At 42.2% G+C, this 23,018-nt stretch overlaps 1 protein-coding gene across 1 annotated transcript; it reads left to right on the top strand.

Moving 5' to 3' along the window:
• Positions 1 to 2,031: 2,031 nt before the first annotated feature.
• On the top strand, positions 2,032 to 18,914 carry MKRN2 (makorin ring finger protein 2). Its single transcript, XM_048490731.1, has 7 exons — positions 2,032 to 2,160; positions 3,364 to 3,542; positions 8,882 to 9,192; positions 9,820 to 10,034; positions 11,254 to 11,364; positions 17,793 to 17,937; positions 18,584 to 18,914. The coding sequence occupies exons 1-7, from the start codon at positions 2,039 to 2,041 to the stop codon at positions 18,722 to 18,724; spliced, it is 1,224 nt and encodes a 407-aa protein (XP_048346688.1). The 5' UTR covers positions 2,032 to 2,038; the 3' UTR covers positions 18,725 to 18,914.
• The last annotated feature ends 4,104 nt before the right edge of the window (positions 18,915 to 23,018 follow it).

The following is a 23,018-nucleotide window of genomic DNA, read 5'->3' as shown; positions in this document are numbered from 1 at the left end:
TTGCCGATTAACAGTAGTGTAAGTCTGAATTGTTTTTATTATTTATTTTTGCCCTGACCTGGATGTCCCTAGACTAGACCAATCTTCTCAGATCTCAAAAGCTAAGCAGGGTCAGTCCTGGTTAATATTTGGACAGGAGATCGCCAAGGAAGTTCAGGGTGTCGAGACAGATAATGGCAAACCACCTCTGAATGTCACTTTCCTTGAAAATGCTGTGGAGTCACCATAAGTCAGCTGTGACTTGACAGCACTCCCCATCAATACTTTTAAAAACATTGCAACATACCTTAAATTATTTTGGGGAGCTAAGAGGACTAACATATTATTGAATAAATAAGAAACCTAGATAGTAAGTTTAGATTAAGCCATATTTATTCCTTTGGTTTGACCAAAAACAGCCTTGTTCATTTTTAAGACCTTTGTAGCATTTTCTTAGAATACATGCTATAAATTACATGTCAGAAACCTTTTCCTAATAGATTTTTCTATGCATTCTCTTTAGGCCACCAGCAAAAGAAAAAGAACTGATATAATGTATACAGATGCTTAGGCACATTCAAGCAATAGAATGTTTGGAGCCCAAAGGGTTAATCTGGAATGCCCTGTGATTGACTGAGAGAACTGCACAGCATTCTATAGCCAAAAGACAGAGAGTTCTGAGGGCAACTGAATTGATAGCCAGAGTGAACAGTTGTCCTAATGTAGCTCCATTCTCTGGCAATTGAGGGCTAGTTCAAAGTGAGCTGTGCTACTTTTATAAATGGCTGGGAAGGACAGATTGTTAGGGAATCTGTGCCAATGTGCTGGAATTATCCATAACACAGTAACACTGATTAATCACACAGGTGGCTTGGTAGTTTTTTCAAAGGAGAACCCCACTCAGATATGGAGCAGGGAAGTTCCTGAGGGCAGGGAGAGTTATATATAGAGAGAATTGGAGTTATGAGAAGCCACGTGTGAAAGAGTCACTCTAGTGAAGATTCTGTTCAGTTAGTGTTCAAGGAACTGAGGGTAGAAATTAAGGTTTTTAAACAAAGGGCTAGAAAGCCAAACAGAACAATGTAACACCTATATGGGAGCATCTAATTTTGTTTGTCTAGAATTGAAGTGACTGTAACAATAGGAAACACTAAGATAGTATGACCTGTGTGAAACTTTTATCAACAGGAAAAGTTACTGGAAAAAACTTGTAAATAGTACCCTTTCAGAAACCAGCTTCTTACATATATATTTATCTATTTATTCCTTTGCCAGTAAAGCTCTTTCACTTGGTTCCTGTAAATAAAATCTTTAAATTTCATGGTTCAATGTTACAAGCCTCTGGTGCCAGTTTATTATTTCTCATCAGAAAGAAAACGGGTGATTTTAGGTGTCCCTTTGGAGCAGCTCCTATACCTAACTGAAAAGTATCCATGATGAGCAGCTAAAGGATATTTTGACAGTTTCATAAATGATAAATATGTAAAAAGTTAAGGAGTAATACAGACTCTCAGACACCCTCTGTGTTATTAAAAGTCTATTCTGACAGAGAGAAAGGTGGGGGGGGGGGGAAGCTGCTCAGACAGAACTTTACTGTCCTGGGGTGGGGAGTGGAAAATCCCCTCAAGGCATTGGACAGTGGGCAGGAGGTTGAGGGCACCCCCCCTTTTTTTTGTATGGGTGAATGTGAACATTTTCCTCAGGTGAAGTGGCCTCTACTGCAGTGCTATCTCTCTTAGCCTCTTTAGTTTTCTTGCTATGTGCCATTTCTGACAGGAAAATGTTTTCAATAAAATAAAATAAAAGCTTTATTAAACTGATAACTAAAAATGGTGAGAACACTTCTTAGTGGCTTTTGTTTTTCATGTCAACTGACAATTACATTGAGCCAATTTCAATTTGTAAGTCCCAATTTCAGAGGGTTTATCTTTTATTTTAGGAAACTGGACTCCGAATGCAGGTCACTAAAAACTGGTTTCTCTGCCATGTCTGAACAGAACACTTTAAATAGGACATGTTTTATCCTGACTTTTTTTCTGTTTTTTTCTGCAGATATTTCATGCAAGGGATATGTAGGGAAGGAAATAGGTGCCTATTTTCACATGACTTATCCACAAGCAAACCATCTACTATCTGCAAATTCTATCAGAAGGGACAATGTGCCTATGGTGCTCACTGCAGGTATGAATGGCCCACAGTTTTTCAAATGCAGACTTTTCTGTCTTGCCAGTGATAACCAAAAAACAATCATACAAAGGATGGTTGTAGTAACATTTTTGAAAGATCTTAAGATTCCAACCTCTGTATCCTTAATGTTGTTAGAGAGAGACAGTCCATTGATCACCCTTGACATCGGTGGGGCATTTTGTTTCTAGGAGTTAACAACATAAGCATAGTATCAGTAGGGCAGGGGCCTCAACTTTTCTGAGCATCTGGACACCTTAGACACGTGGTGGGCACAACCAGAAAACTTCAGGGAGTGAGGTCATGCATGACTCTAGTCGTAACTCTTCAGCCAGTATGGTCCTTGTGCTGTGATGGTGGTATCTGCTGCAGCAACTTAAAAATTTGCATAGCCAATTAGCTTTCCAACATCAAACTAGAAGCCCTGCTGGGCAAAAGCTGCAATTGGTTCCACCTACTTTCTAAACTTTATTTCTGAGATACGTGGGTCTTGGACAATACTTGGAAGAGATGCCACTTGGAAATTCTACATATGGCACTCCAAAAAGTCTTTGGAGAGTGTAGCAGAGGAGTCCCCAACGTGCCCAAAGGCTCCAGGAAAGGTATCATGCACCGTGTTGGAGACCCCTGCAGCATGACATAGAAATGTCCTGACAAGTTAACAGGGTCAGTCATCCACCAATCACATTTGTCCCATTCGCCACTTTCCTTGCTACCTTTGTCCTGTCTTTTTTTGCTGTTGGGAGCAGGGCAGGCTGCACCCAGCAAGCAAATTAAAGGCAAAGGCCAATAGGTATCTCAAATCAAACTGGGAACCAAGTAGTATTTCTGTCTCTGGTCTCACAGTCTGCTTTCAGATCTGGTGCTGAACCTCAAGTATGCCTCCTACTGACCGAAGTTAGTAGGATCACTATCTTATAATGCCAGCACCCCCCTAAAAAAGTATACATTCCATATTTTCTTTTGTTTTTCAAAGGAGAGTTTACTAGTGCACCACCAGCTAAAACGATCATTCCGCAACCATGGTTTAAAAGGGAAAATGTACTTTATTACCCCGTTGTTGTTGTTCTCCCATTTAAGCCAAGGCAGCAATTCTATGCATGTTTATGTATTAATGGATAGGAATATTAAATAAATAGATGGAAACACTGGAATAATGTCTGTAGCTGCTCCTTCTTATGCTTTTAATATGTTTTTAAGATACGATCATGTTAGACCTTCAGCATCAGGTGGCATGGTGCCTACGAGGACCCTTTACTCTGCTGCACCACCTTTGCAGAGTCTTGCATCTCAGTCAGAGCAAAACGCACCTGTAACCAAAAGTAAAGTACATGAATCTGGAAGACGTGAAAAGAAAGCAATAGTTCTCAGGGACAGGGGTGAGTACTTGTGAGCTGTTCTTCATTTTCTGAAAGGTTTACATACTTTTAATGCTTTATGAATGGATTGGGCTATTGTTTTCTTATACAAAGAGGCTCCATATACATAAACAGTCTCAATTTTCTAGTCAGTGTGGTAGTGTTCTGCTAGCTTTCTCCATGGCCACTTTGCTCTCCTGCAGTGTCTTGGCTGTCTCATTCTCTCACCTGAGTTGCTGTGCTTCCTGCTGAGGAGAGAGGGAGAAGGCATGCAGGCTTCATGCTGCAGGAGCAGACTCTGCTTGTGGGAGCTGGGCGTCCCTCCACAGGAGCCTCCTCTGAACCTGCTAGATGTATTGGCTTGGAAACTTCCTTCATAATGCTCATGGTCCAGCCCAGGGAAACTCCTGCAGGGAGAAGCCTGAGTGCCCTTTACTTCCATTTCTTCTTTCTTGCCCTCTCCCTGCAGCTGTTGGCCAGACCTATATAGCAGGGTCTTCTGTGAAAAGAAGCTTGGTACTTCTGTGAAAAGAACATAAGAACATAAGAACAAGCCAGCTGGATCAGACCAAAGTCCATCTAGTCCAGCTCTCTGCTACTCGCAGTGGCCCACCAGGTGCCTTTGGGAGCTCACATGTAGGATGTGAAAGCAATGGCCTTCTGCGGCTATTGCTCCCGAGCACCTGGACTGTTAAGGCATTTGCAATCTCAGATCAAGGAGGATCAAGATTGGTAGCCATAAATCGACTTCTCCTCCATAAATCTGTCCAAGCCACTTTTAAAGCTATCCAGGTTAGTGGCCATCACCACCTCCTGTGGCAGCATATTCCAATCACACGTTGCGTGAAGAAGTGTTTCCTTTTATTCGTCCTAATTCTTCCCCCCAGCATTTTCAATGAATGCCCCCTGGTTCTAGTATTGTGAGAAAGAGAGAAAAATTTCTCTCTGTCAACATTTTCTACCCCATGCATAATTTTGTAGACTTCAATCATATCCCCCCTCAGCCGCCTCCTCTCCAAACTAAAGAGTCCCAAACGCTGCAGCCTCTCCTCATAGGGAAGGTGCTCCAGTCCCTCAATCATCCTTGTTGCCCTTCTCTGCACTTTTTCTATCTCCTCAATATCCTTTTTGAGATGCGGCGACCAGAACTGGACACAGTACTCCAAGTGCGGTCGCACCACTGCTTTATATAAGGGCATGACAATCTTTGCAGTTTTATTATCAATTCCTTTTCTAATGATCCCCAGCATAGAGTTTGCCTTTTTTACAGCTGCCATGCATTGAGTTGACATTCCCATGGAACTATCAACTAAGACGCCTAAATCCCTTTCCTGGTCTGTGAGTGATAGCACTGACCCCTGTAGCGTGTATGTGAAGTTTGGATTTTTTGCCCCTATGTGCATCACTTTACATTTTGCTACATTGAACTGCATTTGCCATTTCTGGGCCCACTCACCTAATTTATCAAGGTCCGCTTGGAGCTCTTTGCAATCCTTTGTGGTTCTAACCACCCTACATAATTTGGTATCATCTGCAAACTTGGCCACCACGCTACCCACCCCTACTTCCAGGTCATTTATGAATAGGTTAAAGAGCACTGGTCCCAAAATGGATCCTTGGGGGACACCACTCCCGACATCTCTCCATTGTGAGAACTTCCCATTTACACCCACTCTTTGTTTCCTGTTTCTCAACCAGTTTTTAATCCATAGGAGGACTTCCCCTCTTATTCCTTCATTGCTGAGTTTTCTCAACAGTCTCTGGTGAGGAACTTTGTCAAAAGCCTTTTGGAAATCCAAGTAGACAATGTCCACTGGTTCCCCCTTATCCACATGTCTGTTTACACCCTCAAAGAACTCTAGTAAGTTTGTAAGACAGGATTTGCCTCTGCAAAAGCCATGCTGACTCTTTCTCAGCAGGTCTTGCTTTTCTACATGTTTTATAATTTTATCTTTAATGATAGCTTCTACTAATTTACCAGGATCAGATGTCAAACTGACTGGCCTGTAATTTCCCGGGTCCTTCCTAGATCCTTTCTTAAAGATTGGTGTGACATTGGCCATCTTCCAGTCTTCAGGGATGGAGCCTGATTTCAGGGATAAGTTGCATATTAAAGTGAGAAGATCAGCAATTTCATGCTTGAGCTCTTTAAGAACTCTTGGGTGAATGCAATCTGGGCCAGGGGATTTGGTAGCATTTAGTTTATCAATGGCTGCCAGAACTTCTTCCTTGTCTATCACTATCTTCGCTAGTTCCTCGGATTCCTAAGAAGCTTGGTTCAGGTGCAGGAATTTTTCTCACCTCCTCTTGAGTGAAGACAGATGCAAATAATTAATTCAGCTTCTCTGCAATCTCCCTGTCATCTTTTAGCACACCTTTTGTTCCTTTGTCATCTAATGGGCCTACTGCTTCCCTAGCTGGCTTCCTGCTTTTGATGTACTTGAAGAACTGTTTGTTGCTGGTCTTGATGTTCGCAGCCATGCGTTCCTCATAATCCTTTTTTGCCTCCCTTACAGCTAACTTGCTTCTCTTTTGCCACCATTTGTGTTCCCTCTCATATTCTTCATCAGCCAAACTGGACTTCCATTTTCTAAAAGACATTTTCTTTTTTCTGATAATTTCCTCAACCTCTCTTGTTAACCATGGTGGCTTTCTTTTGGACTGGGTGCTGCCTTTTCTAACCTGTGGAACACATTCCAGCTGAGCTTTTATTACTGTGTTTTTAAATAACCTCCAAGCATTTTGGACAGTTTTGACTCTTTTGATTTTCCCTTTCAGCTTCCTGCGCACTATCCCCCTCATCTTTGAGAAATTTCCCTTTCTGAAGGCGAATGTAACTACATTAGTAGTTGTCACTTGTTCACATGCTGAGATGCTGAATCTGACAGCATTGTGGTCGCTGTTCCCTATCGGCTCAACAACACTGACTTCCTGCACCAGGTCCTGGGTCCCACATAGAATTAGATCTAGGATCACCTCTCCCCTGGTTGGTTCCACAACCATCTGCTCTAAGCCACAGTCATTTAGCATATCCAGGAATGCTCTCTCCTTACTATGACCTGAACATGCATTTTTCCAGTTTATATGGGGATAGTTAAAATCACCCATTACCACTACATTTTTGTTTTTGTTGGCCTCTCTAATTTCTTTTTCCATCTCAGAATCCTCTTGTGCACTTTGGTCAGGGGGACGATAATATATTCCTAATATTAAACTGTCCTTCACACCTGGTATTGATATCCACAGTGATTCTGTAGGGGAACCAGCTCCCCTTGCCTTGTCTATTTTATGTGATACTATGCTCTCTTTGATGTAAAGGGCAACTCCACCCCCAATGCGCCCTGTCCTATCCTTCCTATAGAGCCTGTAGCCTGGTAGAACAGCATCCCACTGATTCTCCTCATTCCACCATGTCTCTGTAATGCCCACTATATCAAAGTCCTCCTTCAAAACTCTGTACTCTAGCTCCCCCATTTTAGGTCGAATGCTTCTACTATTAGCATAGAGACACCTGTATACCCTGTCTCTGTCCTTAACCTGGGATTTATGTGCTTTACCCTCAAGTCTTTTGTAGACACTATCCCTTGTCACATGCACATTGCTATGTTCCTCGCTTGTATGTGGTTGATTTAGAAAATCCTCCCTCTCTGTCTGCATCCCCATAGATACTGTATTCCGAACCGAAGTCACCTCAGCTCCTGTCGGCTTTCCCCAGTGATCAGTTTAAAAGCCATTCTGCCCCCTTTTTAATGCTGGAGCCAGCAGCCTGGTTCCTCTTTCGTTAAGATGAAGCCCGTCCCATTTGTACAGGCCTGCCTTGTCCCAAAAGGTTCCCCAGTTCCTGACAAATCTGAAACCCTCTGCCTTACACCACCTTCTCATCCACGCATTGAGACCCTGTATCTCCGCTTGCCTAGCTCGCCCTGTGTGTGGAACGGGTAGCATTTCTGAGAATGCCACCTTGGAGGTCCTGGACTTCAACCTTTTTCCTAGCAGCCTAAATTTAGCTTCCAGAACCTCCCGGCTACATTTCCCAATGTCGTTGGTGCCAATGTGGACCACAACTGCTGACTCCACCCCAGCACTGTCTAAAAGCCTATCTAGACGAAGCGTGACATCCGCAACCTTCGCACCGGGCAGGCAAGTCACCATGCGGTCATCACGCCTCTCACAAACCCAACTCTCTACATTTCTAATGATTGAATCACCCACTACAAGGAGCCCCCCACCTCCCCGAGGGGTATCCTCAGTGCGAGAGGATAGCTGATCACCAGTTAAGGAAGGGATCCCATCTAAGGATCCCATCTTCTAGTACCAAGAAGCTTGGTACTTCAGCTTCTTAAGGACAAAGTAGACAATATGGCACCGCCCAGGTATGTCGCCGCCATATTACTGCTAGAATTCCTTTGTTTTATGAATGCCACAGGGGGCCTGATCCTGCTTGGAATTGTAGCACATTTTCAAGAACCCAAGCCCCTTCATGATGAACCTCTGTGGCATGTAAAGTGAAGGAAGTTTAGCCCTAAGAAGCTGAACAAAGCATTGATAGATACGTACAGCAGCAGGCTTAATTTTAAACGGGTAAAATCATCAGAGACATGGAGTAGGCTTACAGTGCTGCCCTAAATAATGGATTTGGAAGCTTGTAAATGTTTAAAATTACACTGTTAGTCTCCACTCAGTTGGTACTTTTAAGTGTATCTACATAATGTTATCCCACATAAGTGAATGGAAACCACTCCTTTGAAGGAAAAATGAAGGACTGCACTTTTGACGATGCTATAATCAGGACAAAACCTGCTTGCTTCCAACTTCCAGGATCCTTGAAATTTGCAGGTCCCCCTTTCCTGCACAGTCTGCCTCTTCTCAGGATGAACATTTTGTTAAAGATGATTAGAAATTATTTTTTCTATCCTGGTGAATACTCAGAGATTTTGATAGTGTTTTGGTGTTACATTTTGAGACAAATGCATGACTTGTGTCTTAATTTTTTGAGACGTATAGTGGCAGCTAGATACAATGAGTAAACAGGTCCTTCATTACTTCCAGAGGCAGTGAACTTCTGAGTATCAACAGCAGGGGGCAACGTGAAGGGAAGGCTTGTGTCAACTGGGTGGCCACAGAGAAATAGAGTGTGGGACTAAATGTGAGATATATTATCTAGCATACTATCTGTCTTTTCAACATTTTTGTGACTTTAAGATAAATGAAGAATGCTTGTGCTTGATGGACCCCTTACAGCGTTAAAAACAGTAGGTAGCTGCTCATTGCCGTATAGTATAGTCCCTTAATCAATAGCTAGCAAAAGTTCTTTAGTAGTTATGTTTTTGACCCAAGTATTTCTTCCTTCCTCTCTCAAGACTTATGTGGCTCAGGAGAAGAAAAGTCAAGATCTAATGCTGTGAGTGATTTGGCATGTTGCAGTGTCCAAAGTGATTTTCCAGAAACAAAGCCCCATTCGTATTTGGAAGCAATCCGCTCTGGCCTTGAAGAGGAAGACTCTGAGCCTGGAAGTTTGTGTACTAACGGCGAACAGCTATGCCCTTATGCAGCAGCTGGCACATGTCAGTTTGGTGACCGATGTCTCTATCTCCATGGGCAAGTATGTGAAATATGTGGGTTACAAGTGCTTCACCCTTTTGATCCAGAACAGAGGAAGATTCATGAGAAGGTAAATGCTAATTGAAATATAGCCAAGTTCAACATGATGCGGTTTATATTAGAGTTGATGCTGTGTTCTGTTAAAACCTTAGACTAACTGTGCAATCCTGAGTTGGGCAGGGGGGAGGGCTTTGGATGTTGTGTGAGCCCCATGCTGGCGAAAATGGCACTTAACATTAATCTAAGTGGCATCTATGCTGGAATGGGGGCACTGATGCTGGCACCAGGGAGTCGTGTGGCTATGCGACGCCTGGGCACAAAAGCTGCCAAAGTGTCAGTGTTTCTCCAGTGCAGTAACCTTCACTGGCACCTATGGGAGTGAAGTTGTTATTGTGAAGAATACTTTCTTAACAACTATGAAGTTTTTTTAGTTGTGTGGGCATGTTAGCAGGAGATTCTGCTAGCTAGTATAATATTTTGTACTGTAATGGTATAATATTCCAATAAGATGTTTATGCAACTAAACAGGTTAACTAGATTTTTAGTAGAATCTGATATTCAGGAACACAGAACATATTTCTTAGTATTTTGTTCTCATGTTGGAAGTGAGCAGCATTGTTGCAACATGGCATAAACCTATAGTAACAATTCCATTTTTCCCCACCCCTCTTTTTTGGCTTTTTTTGTGTGCATATAGATGTGCATGGCTACTTTTGAGCATGAGATGGAAAAAGCCTTTGCCTTTCAGGCAAGTCAGGACAAGGTGTGCAATATCTGTATGGAGGTGGTGTATGAGAAACCATCTGCATCCGAAAGAAGATTTGGAATCCTTTCTAACTGCAATCACACATATTGTTTGTCCTGTATCCGGCAGTGGAGGGGTGTCAAGCAGTTTGAGAATCCTATTATAAAGTAAGTTCCTACAACCTGCTATTCTAGAATATAATCAGTGATATTTCCCATATCAACACCATTTTTCAGAACCTCAACTGAAAGTTGAATTCTCAAGTAGGTAGTGTCTGACTGGGGATTTAAAATTTTCGTAGAATTTGACCCATAAGGAATTATTTGAACCAGTCCAACACACAACTCCTGATGCCTACTTCTGCCTCCAGCTAGATGGCATGATCTGCTGTGTCTAAGGCAGCAGATAAATCCAGTAGGAGCAACAGGGAAGTGTCTACATTGAGACGGAGGTCATTAACTAAAGCCAGCAGACCCGTCTCCATCCCATAGCCCAGTCTGAAAGCAGAATGAAAAAAAGTTTATAGTAGATAAGTTATCTGCTACTGCTCTCTCAGTCAATTTGCCTAGGAAGGGCAGATTAGAGACAGCGCAATAATTGGCTAGATCATTTTTCTGTAGGAATGGGGTATTTTTAGTAATAGATGGCCAAGAGAAGGTGCTCTGAGTTAGTGACTGGGTTTATAACAGTAACTAAGGATTTGTTGATGTAGTCATTACATGATTTTGGAAGTCAGGATGGGAAAGGATCCAGGGCACAATAAGACACGGCCTTTACTGATTCCAGGAACTTGTCAACATCTGTCATGGAAATTGGGTCCATGCATAGAACAGGCAGCATTTTAGGTTGTTCTTTTGGTAGACCTAAGTTACAGTGGAAATTGGGCAAGGCAGAGCTTGAGGCTGCCTCCTGGGTTTCTTATGCACAACAAACATGATAGCAACGCAGTAGTTAGGGCTGATTCAAACTGCCTGTCTGTGTGAGTTCTGTTAATATTTTTGACGTGGCATTGATCCTTTGGTCCAGAGCCAAGCAAACAATTTCAGAGCTTGCTAACTGTTCTCTGTTCATAAGCAGAGGAAGTCTGAAGCCCCTTTCTCGAGAAGCTTTTGATCAGGGACTTAGAAACAGACCATCCCTATGGGGGACTGCTAACATTCATTCTGTTTATGTCTGTAGTTAGGAAGCCCATGTTAGGAAAGAAACTAGCACCGCCCATTTCTTAAATTGCTGGTCCAGACTGTAGGTGCAAATCACTGGAGCAGCCTTAGAATGTTGTAATGGAAACAGACAAGATTCTTGGTGCTTATAGTCTGGAGACATAGCAAATACTTTACTTCTCACCAAAATTGTGCTTTTCACTTTGCTTTTCATTGCCTACTCAAGGTCCTGCCCAGAGTGTCGTGTGATATCTGAGTTTGTTATTCCCAGTGTGTATTGGGTAGAAGACCAGACCAAAAAGAATGAGCTGATTGAAGCTTTTAAACAGGGCATGGGGTAAGTATAATGATTCAGAGATGAGAAACGTTTGATAGGTCTAAAATTAGGTCTGAAAGTTCAACTAAAAGTTCAAAAGCTTTCAGTCCAAATCCAAGGCTGGGGTGAGGGTTCCTGAATCATCACCACTGCCAGTTTTCCAGCTTGTATTTGACAGTAGCAAACCTACTTGCTTCATCTACTGGATGCCATTTTTTCCCACTGTTATTCCTCAGCAAAGAAACACCAAAGTAAGTACTGTAAACTGCCTGTTTGGATTCCAAGCACCTTTATGTAGCAATAGCATTTTCAGGAAGCTAAAATATAGTGTGGGCAAAAATCATCATGCCAGCACCCTGTAGCCAGTGAATTTTTATCTACATAATACTGAAGTCTAAACAGTGGCATCTTTGGTAAAGAGCTGTAGAGGAAAATGGTGCCCAGAGGGGATAGAAAGCACAGTCTTCAACATTAGTAGGTAAATGAACACTTCACCCTCTTTTACATATGTATAAAACTGTTTTTGTTAGGAGGAACTACATGTTATGTGTTTGGTCAGTATGTGAAGGGACACATCCTCCACCTTTCAGATGTTCCTCTAAAAATTTGAGCCCTAATGGCTGCAACCTATAAAATGTTGCAGCCAGGATATTGAGAAGAGTGGGTCGTAGTGCCCATATCATTCCAGTCCAGGCCTATTTACAGTGGCTCCTAATCTGTTTCTTTCCATAATTCAAGGTGCTGATGTTACCACACACCCACAAAAAACATGGAAATACATTCAGATTAATATGGTCAATTAGCTTGCATGTTTATGCAGAGTGTAGCAAACTAGGATTTTTTACCTAAAAGATGGCTGGGAGTAGCAAGTGGGGAAAGGATAACAGAGTCCTAATTTAAAAGGAATACAACATTTATTGAGAGATTTGATACAACAGTGCTGGGACACTTATCTCAAGCAAATACTAGCAGTGCTAAACCGAAGTACAGACACATATTTTTATTTCCTTTAATATAGCAACAATAACCAAATGTCCATCAGAGCAACTCTAGTTTGGAGCAAGAGTAAATATTTGATTGAAAAGTGCACAAGTGTGGAAAGTAGGGAATAGATGTTTGGGAAATAAGGAGGTCAAAGAGAAGAGCAAAAGGGTACTTGTCCTATTCTGCAAAGAAATGAAATGGAAGGAGGGATCCAGTGTGTTTTGGGAGTCTCTTTGTTGCAATTGATATCCAATATCTGACTCCTTCCTGAATCTAAAGCCAGGGTAGTTGTACAGTTTTTGGCCATAACCTTCAATGAAAAGATTGCAATAGAGGATAAAGGTAATATTTAAAGTTGGGCAACTGATCAGGATAAATCTGTAGAGTTGACTAAACGATACCAGGAAAGTGCAGTTTTGGACTGAAGAATAATTCAAGATTACAAAGGTGAAGCTATTAAGGTGAGTCATGTATTCAGTGGGAACTTTGGAGATAATAGGAAGCTTTGAGTCAGGTTCCAGGTTGACACAGGACACGGACAGCCCAGTCCACAACCTGAGGCAGCCAGAGATGGTGTCACTGCTGCACTGCCTCCAGACGGCTTTCTGGTGGTGTGGGGAGGCATACCCAGCTGCAAAGTGTGAGTGGAAGCCAGCCCTGATGGAAGCCAACAGCTCTGACGTATGGGTTTTGCTGACAGGGAACTGAGTGGGTCACTGGCACCTTTGTCCCCTCTACCAGTGAGTGTACCCCTTGCACCAGTGGAGGGGACAAGTGCATTGGCACAGCCCCATGCCAGCTCTGCAACTCAATTTGCCCTCCCCCAATGGATTGCACTCTCCACATCTGAACTGTGTTAATGGTCAGTGACTGGCTATTGTGTAAAAGACTATATAGGAAGAGGTATCTTTGTCTTTTTGCCTGGAATAGCTTCATAATTGTTGTCCTGCTGGCAATCCCTGATGTCTCCCAAAAAGCCTTCCCTTTGAAGCATTTGCTGTGGTTGCCATCCCAAGATACTCTGCTGTGTTCACCTTGCAAGGTTGTCTGTGAGACGCAAAACATGGCAGTGTTCCCCATGTTTGGTGTATGCCTCATGGGACTTGCTGAAAGTACTACTCTGATGGTATATACATTCAAGCTGGGAGGAAGAGTGTGCAGGTGAAAGGGGGGCTGGCAACACTGGGGTTGACCTTTTTTTCTCTCCTGTAAGGAGACTCAAGGCATCTGAGAAATTATTTTCCCTTCCTTTGTCTACAACAGATACCTTGAGAAGTAGGTGGGGCTGAGACAGTTCCAAAGAACTGTGACCAGCCAAGGTCACCCAGCAGGAATGTAGGAGTGAGGGGAAAATCTGGTTCACAAGATAAGGCTCCACCGCTCATGTGCAGGAGTGGGGAATCAAGCCTGGTTCTCCAGATTAGAGTCCACCTGCTCTTAATCACTACGCCCCACCGGCTCTCATTTAGGCAACAAGCTTGTATTACCAAATTAGCCCATACATTATTTTGAGAATGTTGTTCTTAGAATTGCAATATGGCCTTCATTTTGACCAATGACTCTTTGTGGAATATATATAGGGCATCTTTAAAAAAATAAATGGCTTTCTCCTCTTTATTGGGATCAAAAATTAGCAATTAATCCAACAAATCAAAGTATTTCTTTGGATATCCCACAACATTTTGACCGAAGTGTCCCCATGGAAAACCTGAAATCCTTAATCCCTTTTTTTTATTTAGCAAGTTAATTAACATGGTGTCTTTCGGAACAAAGAACTCCCACGTCAGCTAATGGCCAATCGAACATAAGTTCTATGATTAGAATGACATAAAATACAAACATAAAATACTATCATTAGTTAATCCCATGATTCTGTGAATTATTCCTTTGGGTATAAAGACACTTATGAATAGGAAATGGAAAAACTGCAGCCAAGACTTTTTAAATTTTCTGTGAGCCAGCCATGTATTATTTGCATTCTGTGTAGCGTTTGGTTAAAATGCTTGTTGCATCTAACAAAATGTCAGCTGTGTGATTCTGTGACCTTCTCTTTTGGTTTGTTTAAACATTGTATTTGTTTCTGAGTCGTGGAGGCTTTTGTTGTTTACATTGTGTTACTCTGTATTTATGCAATGTTTATGCTTATCAGTCACATCAAGGACTGTGCTATTAATAAATCTAGAGCTAAAATCTGCAGCTGCTGATTAGAACAAACAGCTTAGGGCTTTGGTGCCGTACTCTGTGTGCGTACTATCTGCCCATTGGCTATAAATCATATATTCCTGTGGGGAAAAGCGTATAATGATTCCCAAAGCAGACCACTGGACGGCATGACAGGCACTGGGCAGTAATCCTCCTGACCTATGACTGTGTTCCTCTGCCAATATTTTAGAGAACAGACCTATCAAAATTCACTTTGAATTTCTGACCTCAGGGTATTTCCAGAACAAGTGAAAAAGTATGATAGTGGGTGAGTCATTTGTGTAACTTGACCCTCCTCAGTACTGAAATAAATGAGTTCTCCACCTGATAGATCTACAGAGAGGCTATAGAGTTCTTGAGAGAACTGTTCTGGTAAATCTGTTTTGAATCAGTTCATTATCTACCTTTCTCAGTTATTTATTTTACTTATTTATAGCCTGTCTTTCTCACTGGGTCTCAAGGATCATTACAGAGTACAGAACAAGAAACAGCAATAGGACATCCATTGAACAATGCAGTAAGGCTAGGAAGGCAACTTCGATTGACAATGCAAGCAACAATGTATTTTTTTAATGTTGGATAAAAGACAGATATTCTTATATTTGTATCATAATTTTGGATAGCAAGCACACCTTTTGTAAAATTGATGTGAAATCTCTGCCACAAAAGGAAGCTGTGTACAACTTGTATTTTGGTGACTGGGTTTTTAAAGGAAGAACCTTCCTCTATTTTCTTTCTGTTGGATTATTTATTTGTTCTTTGAAACATTTACTAGCTGCCTTTCTCCCGTGCGGAATTCAAGACAGCTTATAGTACAAACAAAACACTATAAAAATACAGTTAAAAACATCTATTATAAATCTCCACCAGTAATAAAAGCTACATTAATCCAATGCAGTCCTAAATCAAACTATCTTCAAATGCCTCTTGAAGATCAACAATCAGGCAGTCAGGCGCACCTTCCATAATTGTGAGACCTCTGTGAAAAAGTCCCTCTGTTGTGTACCCACCAAATGAGCTTCTTTGATTGAGGGGGCAGCCAGGCAGACCTTTCTCTGTGATCTTAATTTCCAATCAGGACTCTATTGGCAAGGACTGTCCTTCAGATACCCCAGTCCCAAACCATGTAGGATTTTAAAGGACAAAAATAACTTGAATTGGGCATAGGAGCTGTCCAGTATAGTTGTTTTAGCATTGACCCCAAACAGCAGCCTAACCACAATGTTCTGCACTAGCTGGAGCTTCTCAACACCCCTCAAGTATAGCCCCAAGTGGAGTGCATTGCAGTAGTCCAGTCTAGATGTAACTAAGGCCACTTCCGCACGGCCACGATGGGGGTTGGGTTGGCATACATAACACTGACCTTCTCGATGAACCGCTTCGCGATGAACGGTCCCGGTGCGACAGAGGGAGGATCGGCGCAGCATCCGCACAGGCTGTGCTGGCCCCCAGAACGGCCGCATTGTCAGGCCCTCCAGCTCCTCTCCGCGCTGGTCGCGCATTGCGCTTTCAGGGGACACGCTTCCGCTGCTCCCGCGAACACTTTCGGCTGTGGCGCAGGGCAGGGGTGTGTGTTCCCTGGCCTGTGCGACGCGCCAGAGGCCGGAGGATACAGTACGGTGTTTGGGAAAAAGGAGGGGGAATGGCGCCTTCCAGCCGCTGCAGTTCACAAAAACCTTGCTGGGGAAGCGAGGTTGGGAAACAGCGGCTTCACGCCTCTGGGGAGACCCGAGGGTGGCGCGGCTGCACAGCAGCTGCGCCCCCTGTGCGAACAGCTCCCTTGGGATGGTGTTTTTGCCGTCCCCAGGGCGCTGTTCATGGCCCGTGCGGAAAGGGTCACTGTCATGAATCACTGCAGCTAGATCTGACTGACAGAGGAACAGAGGCCATTGATGCATCAGCTGAAGCTGAGCGCATGTACTCCAGGTCTAGTTTTCTAAGGTGACTTCAGCATTCCCAAGTTGTGGACCTGGCTTTTGAAGAAGTATAACCCAATCCAACACAGGAGCATTCTAAAGTTTCTGGTCTGCCTTTCTGCTAACCCAGAGGATTGTCAGAATTTAAATTTCAGCTGGTTCATCCTCATCCAGCCCATTACTGACTCCAAGCACCAGTTCAGAACATCAGTGGCATGTTTGGAATTAGGCAGAAAAGAAAGGTAGAGCTGGGTATTATCTAAATATTGGTGATATTGCAACCCATACCTCCATCTGACCTCTCCCAGTGGCTTCATGTAAATATTAAGTAGCATGATTGATAAGCAGAACCCTGTGGCACCCACAGGTTAATGCCCATGGAGCAGAGCAGGAACCTCTAACACTTACCTTCTGTGACCAACCCTCTAGATAGGATTCTAACAATAATGTGGTGACCCTTACTACTAGAGCTGAGAGGAGGCTCAGAATGATACTGTGGTTGATAGTATCAAAGACTTCTGAGAGATCCAACAGAACTGGCAAGGTCACTTTTCCTTTGTCTAGTTCTCAACAGAGTTCATCAACCAAGGCAACTAAAGCAATTTCTGTTCCAAATCCTGGCCTGAAGCCAGATTGAAATGGGTCCAGAAAATCAATCTCTTCAGGAACCTCTGGAGCTGAGTGGCCACAATCAGTTCTAGTACCTTGCCCAAGAATGGAAGAGTAAAGACTGGTCAGAAATTTTCTAACATAGTAGGGCTCAGGCTGCGTTAACTACTACTGTGGATGTGAGTCCTGATGCCTTATTGTAACACAGCGTAGCTCCAGATTTTCTGTTACTGTTCCTGAATCTTGTAGTGTTAATCTTTTTTAATATTGGATCATTTGACTTTTTAAAAAAATCATGCACTTTAATTGTATTCCCAAAAGCAATACAAAGTAATTATCCAAAAGGAAGAGACAGTAATTTATTTAGCCTTCCCAAAGTCTTGTGGCTTCCCAGAATTCCATCTCACCTTTTAGGCTAAACCATAATTAGTTGTAATTCACTTCTGTAGACATATGCCTTCCCTTTTTGCAGTGTAACAACTTGGGAACAAACAACAACTTTCCTTGAATGAATACTTTAAAAAGGTACTAAGCCCAGTGACTGTGCCATCCTGAAATTGTCTAGAGGAGGATGATGGTGATACTCTACAATCTTATGCAGATTTATTCCTTTGAAGTTGGCAGGATACCCTTAAAGAGTCAGAAAATTAAATAATGGATGCTGCTAGAAATTTATTCCAGTTTTTTTAAATGTAGCTGGTGTAAATCAAATTTAATTAATACTTTCTCATGTTTCAGGAGAAAGGCTTGCAAGTACTTTGACCAGGGTAAGGGAACCTGCCCATTTGGTGGGAAATGTCTGTACCTCCATGCATATCCTGACGGAAGAAGGGCTGAACCAGAGAAACCACGGAAACAGCTTAGCTCTGAGGGGACAGTCCGGGTAAGATGAGGCCAGCACTTCTACTTCTCATTGAACTGTGCATTGTTTAGACTTGCAAACTTAAAACATTCCTATAAGTCTTCAACATGTGAAACTGCTTAGGGGATTTAGCATTTAAAATTCAGCATTTGGCCTGAGCTGTCACCAGAATGCTGATGATACACAGTTTGTTCTGTTGATGGATGGACGGACATCTGCCGCCCAGAAGTTCTGACACAGTGGCCATGACTGTTGGGTTGGAAAAGAGCTGGTTGAGATTGAATCTGTTGAAGATGGAGGTCCTGTGGCTGGGTCGAGGTGGTCCGGTGGAGGGTTTCCAGCTGCCAAAATTTGACAACACAACTTTACATACAGCTGCATTGGTTAAAAGCCTGTGTGTGATCCTGGAGTCCTCCCTTTCCAGGAGGCTCAGGTCACCAATACAGGGAGAATCACCTTTCACCATCTTTGGCAGGCTAGACAGCTGCTTATCCTGTCCTGACTTTGCCACAGATAAATGAAGCAGAAGTGAGCTCCCTAGGTAGAATGATAATTCAGCTGTTCCAGACCCTTTTTGATCAGACTGCATGCAGTGCTTGAAACAGTTTCAAGATGAATGCTGACTCAGATATACCATTAGTAAAACATGTTTATGTTTTTATTTTAGTTTCTCAACTCTGTTCGACTCTGGGATTTTATCGAGGATCGAGAGAGCAGGACACTGCCAGTTACTGATAATGTGACTGAGCTTGGAGAGCTTTTCATGCATCTCTCGGGAACAGATGGTGAATCTTCTGCTCCTTCCTGAAATACAAGATCTCTACTACCACGTTGTCTCCTATATCAGTCCTTCTGTACTTTAGATAGCTTTATACTGTTTACCACAATATTCAAATTACTGTGCCATGGGGCTTATTGAGGTCCTGGTGAAATTTTAGTACAACACTGTTGCTGCAGAGCAAAATTGTTTTAAGTCCAATAAAAGTGAGTGCTTTGGATAAAGTGGTAGGTGTAATCAAATGAGAAAAGAGAGTTTCTCTAACTCGGGATTGGACATATTCCTGTTACTAATGATGGCAACCACCCCAATGGAAGATTCAGCACTATATTTGCAAACATGCCTGAACTCATGTTTATAATATATATACATAAACACACATGCCACCACTACTACCCTCTAAGCAGGAAGGTGAGGGAGCTACATTTTTCCTATAATCTCTTTCAGGAAATGAGGGAAGTGAGGTTTGGAAAGATCAGTTTGCAAGCAAACTGGCCCCTAACTTTTGTGGAAAGCACCAGCCCCCTCACTTTGGAGGGATGAAGGTTGGGGCTTAGGCATAATTTGGGACAGAAGATATTTTACAAACTTTATTTTGAGTCCAGCATTATTTAAGGGGTCCAGCTCAAACTGGATTGAAGTTCTAGAGGAGGGATGTTGACTCTTGGTGCCTGTTGTTTTTTTAAATGCTGCCTTCAAACTTCATTCAGGTAGAGGCAAGGTAACCCTGTGGCATTCACTTGTTTGGAGGCGTACATTATGAACTTGTCCTCACTGTCATTCAGTCTCACATTAAACATTGTTCCAATTAAAACCTACGATAACCTAGTTCTGATCAAACTGTGTGATAGTTCATACAGCCAAATGGGGGTGGTAGGCTGTTAAACATGTAAACTTTAAAAACATTCAATATCTTATTTCTTGAGCAGTGTAGTATTAACTATCACAGCTGTCTAGACTAGTGATTTATAGTCAACATTTTGTCTTTTTCTATCTGAGTCAAATGTTCCAGTTTTGCAGAGAGTGCAGAGAAAATGGGAGTTTAATCAAACTCTCTATTTTGCATATTATGGTCACAATGAGCTTGCATTGGGAGTTGTGACTGTTTGAGAGAAAAAGCCATGAATTACAATCTAACCTATTTCATGAAGCTTGGATTGACGCTACTGTATTACATGATTAATGAAGAACTATTAGCATGTTTATAGCACAGTCCAGTTTAAAGTTAGATAGTGAGAGGTAGGATCTAAAGAAGAGAAATGCTTTTGAAGGGGGAGAAGGAGGAAAATTTCTTCTTGCGACTGAATAATGGACACTGCTTTACCTGTCAGAGGAAACAGCTGAAACTGTGTGTGGTCTCCAGCTGCAGCATGCCCCATTATTTCTTTGTTATACAACCAGTTGGTCAGCCCTAAGTCTAAGTCATTGTGTAAATAGGTTGCCCTTTAAATCTTCCTAATAATTTAGATTTCTTCAGACTTTCACAATAAATTTTTTATCTTGGCATCAGACATCAAAAGAAACTTTGCTACGGCCACCCAAGCACTGCATAGTTAGACAGCGAGTCTCAGCATCCACATACACCAAACAGGCAAGTGGAGAACATTCTGATTAATGAATCAAGATGTTTTTCCTTCAGTAGGGTATATTTATGTGAACGCTGAGCTGCGGCTAGGGTTGAAGATGTTCTAAAATCATTATTAACATTACCAGCTAAAGGGGAGCAAATGAATTCCATCATTTCTGTAAAAATAGACTCCTTCCCCTGCTTTGCAGGGTTATGTTGCAAGGTTTTAGGGTTTGGTGCATTTGTAGACTGAATTATTCTCCCACTTGCATTTAATCAAGAGTACAGGATGGTTTAAATTTCATATCATATTTCCAGTGTTGGAAGTGTGCCACACAAGTGCTTTAAGTGCCCTTTTTAACTGATAGGCCAGTGCCTTGTAGTAGAGTGCAGAAACTAGAAGCTTAAATCAGGCAATAATTTTAGCTTGGACAGGAGCCAGAAGGGTTTCAGAGTATGCTGGTTCCATTTTGCTAACTCTTCAAGTTCTTAGGTTACACAGTGTAGCTCCCAGCATTGCTGTCATGACCACAGGCAGATGCACCCACTCCCCTTCCTGCTGGAAATAATTTTATTTTCAGCTTTAGCTTCAACCATTTAAGTGAAAATATCAGTATTTTACAACTGATGCCAGTTCTTTCAATTGCATTTATTTTACAACCCAAGAGGAACTTTCTATATGTAATGAACTACACCTTAGAGGTATACTATGCATGTTCATTACATCCATGGGTACAGGGCACCATTGTGATTTGTTGTAATAGAACAGCTACTTCCTAGATGTTGCCCATTCACCAGTTCAGACAAAGCTTGTTGCTACTTTTTCACAATCTACTTTGATTTCCATCATCCTGCATTACTTGGTATCATCTATAAATCTGACCACTAATCTTCTCAGCCCCCCAATTCCAAATCATTTATGAACTTATTAAATAGTACAAATCCCAGCACTGGAGCTTTGGGGGCTCTACTGTTCACTTTTCTGTATTGTGACAAATGACCATTTATTTCTTCTGTACTTCCAGAGGTGTATCAGCACCCCTCACTGCGTGCCCTTTGCACCCCGCACCCCCCTCGCACCCCCTACTGGTGGGGGGCGCTCCCCTTCATCGGAGGCTGCACCTGCCTTGCTTGACGCCCTTGAGCAAGGCAGCCACGGTCTCTGATCGAGGTGGGGGGGCGGCAGGCAGCAGCAGTCAGGGCCGGGCCAGGAGCTTCCTGCGGGCCCGTTGAGGGGCTTGCCACAACCCGGTAGGGGCATCGGTACCTGCCAGAGGGACATTCAGGCTCCTGGCCCTTGACCAAGGCTTGATCACGTGGGGGGGCGATTTTGCACACACACACCCCCACGTAATCAAATGGGTGGCACACAGGGACATGTGACCCCTGACTTCTTCCCATTTAACCTATTTAGATCCATGAAAGGACTAGCCATTAATACATGCCCCCAAGATCTATTTACCCCAACTTTCAATGGACAGGTAATGTACATGGCAAATATTACACACAACATGTACTATGAATGCAGTGTGTTCAAACAGCAGTGGAAGCCTGTAGGGTAAAAAACCAGTTCTCTCACTGTAGGTAAGTATCACCATACTAAAGTCAACACAATTATTTGGGAGATGCAACTAATCTCAAGCATTGTCACTTTGTTACTGAATTTTCCTATTTAAGATATTGAACTGCTACAAAATCCATTTGACAAGACCAGTTATCTTATTCATCCATAAATTACACTAATCAGATTATACATGTTTATGCTTAGATTTGATATAAAAATCAAAGGACAGAATGAGGTCTTCACAGCACAAAGCAAAATAGTGCCTCTTAGTGTGAATATCAAAATTATATCACCTTACCCTTTGGATTACATATTGAGTAAAAGAACCCCATAACATTAACATGAATTTTGATTTTATACCAACAAATTTGAACATAACACTTTTGAACTGCTGCTGATAGACATATTGCAAGCATACAGATGTTCAGCCAAATTAACAGCAACTATTAAGAACTGTGACCATAAAACCTGAGCATTTTCTATTCATCAATACTACTTGATTGCACAGCACTATTTCCTTGTTCAAGGAGACAAGAATGTCAAGCATGACAGAAATGACGACTGCATTAAGTGATCTAGCGAGCTTTTTGACACTGTCAAAAAAACTAAATAGTACACCCAAAAAGAAAATATTTTAAAAATGCAAATATCACAATTTATAAGTTCTAAAATTATGACCCAGTGATCCTCCAAAGATAAAGGGAAGTCTCCTGCATTTATCTTCCCAAAGTTAAGGTCAAATTATAAGTAACCTCAGCTAGTTTCCATTCAATACCTATGAACTGAGACAGTGGGTGAATTCATCTGAATGCTTCAACATTTTACAGACTTTAGGTACTTGAAGTATTGACTGTCCATTATACAAGAAGTAGTTTGCTATCTACATCTAAAACTCTGACACTAGGGGGCCTTTGAAAGTAATACATGAGCTTTTACACAAGGGTCTGTGAAACAGGACATTGCATGTATAACGAATGTTCAGAGAATACTGTGTACTGTAAACTCGAGTTTCCCTCTTACAAAAATAATGTATCTGAAGTCACTCTCTTCCATACTTCTTGCTTCCTTTAATCCTCCCCCAGTTCTCAAAGGAAACAAGTGGTGCAATACGCTTTTGGGGTAAATCAGATTTTATGAACAAGGCATTAGCTTGGATCACATGCAAAGATTTTGCTAAAAGGAGGAGGCATGAT

The sequence above is a fragment of the Sphaerodactylus townsendi genome, linkage group LG03 (assembly GCF_021028975.2).
Source record: "Sphaerodactylus townsendi isolate TG3544 linkage group LG03, MPM_Stown_v2.3, whole genome shotgun sequence".
Lineage (NCBI taxonomy): Eukaryota > Metazoa > Chordata > Lepidosauria > Squamata > Sphaerodactylidae > Sphaerodactylus > Sphaerodactylus townsendi.
Note: the sequence above shows the minus strand (reverse complement) of the source record. Positions and strands in the feature narration are given on the sequence as shown.

Coding starts and splice junctions, on each gene's coding strand:
- MKRN2 (XM_048490731.1), top strand. CDS start 2,039: ATGCAAGGGATATGTAGGGAAGGAAATAGGTGCCTATTTTCACATGAC. Junction 3,543..8,881: donor AATAGTTCTCAGGGACAGGG/GTGAGTACTTGT, acceptor TCCTCTCTCAAG/ACTTATGTGGCTCAGGAGAA. Junction 10,035..11,253: donor TTTGAGAATCCTATTATAAA/GTAAGTTCCTAC, acceptor TGCCTACTCAAG/GTCCTGCCCAGAGTGTCGTG.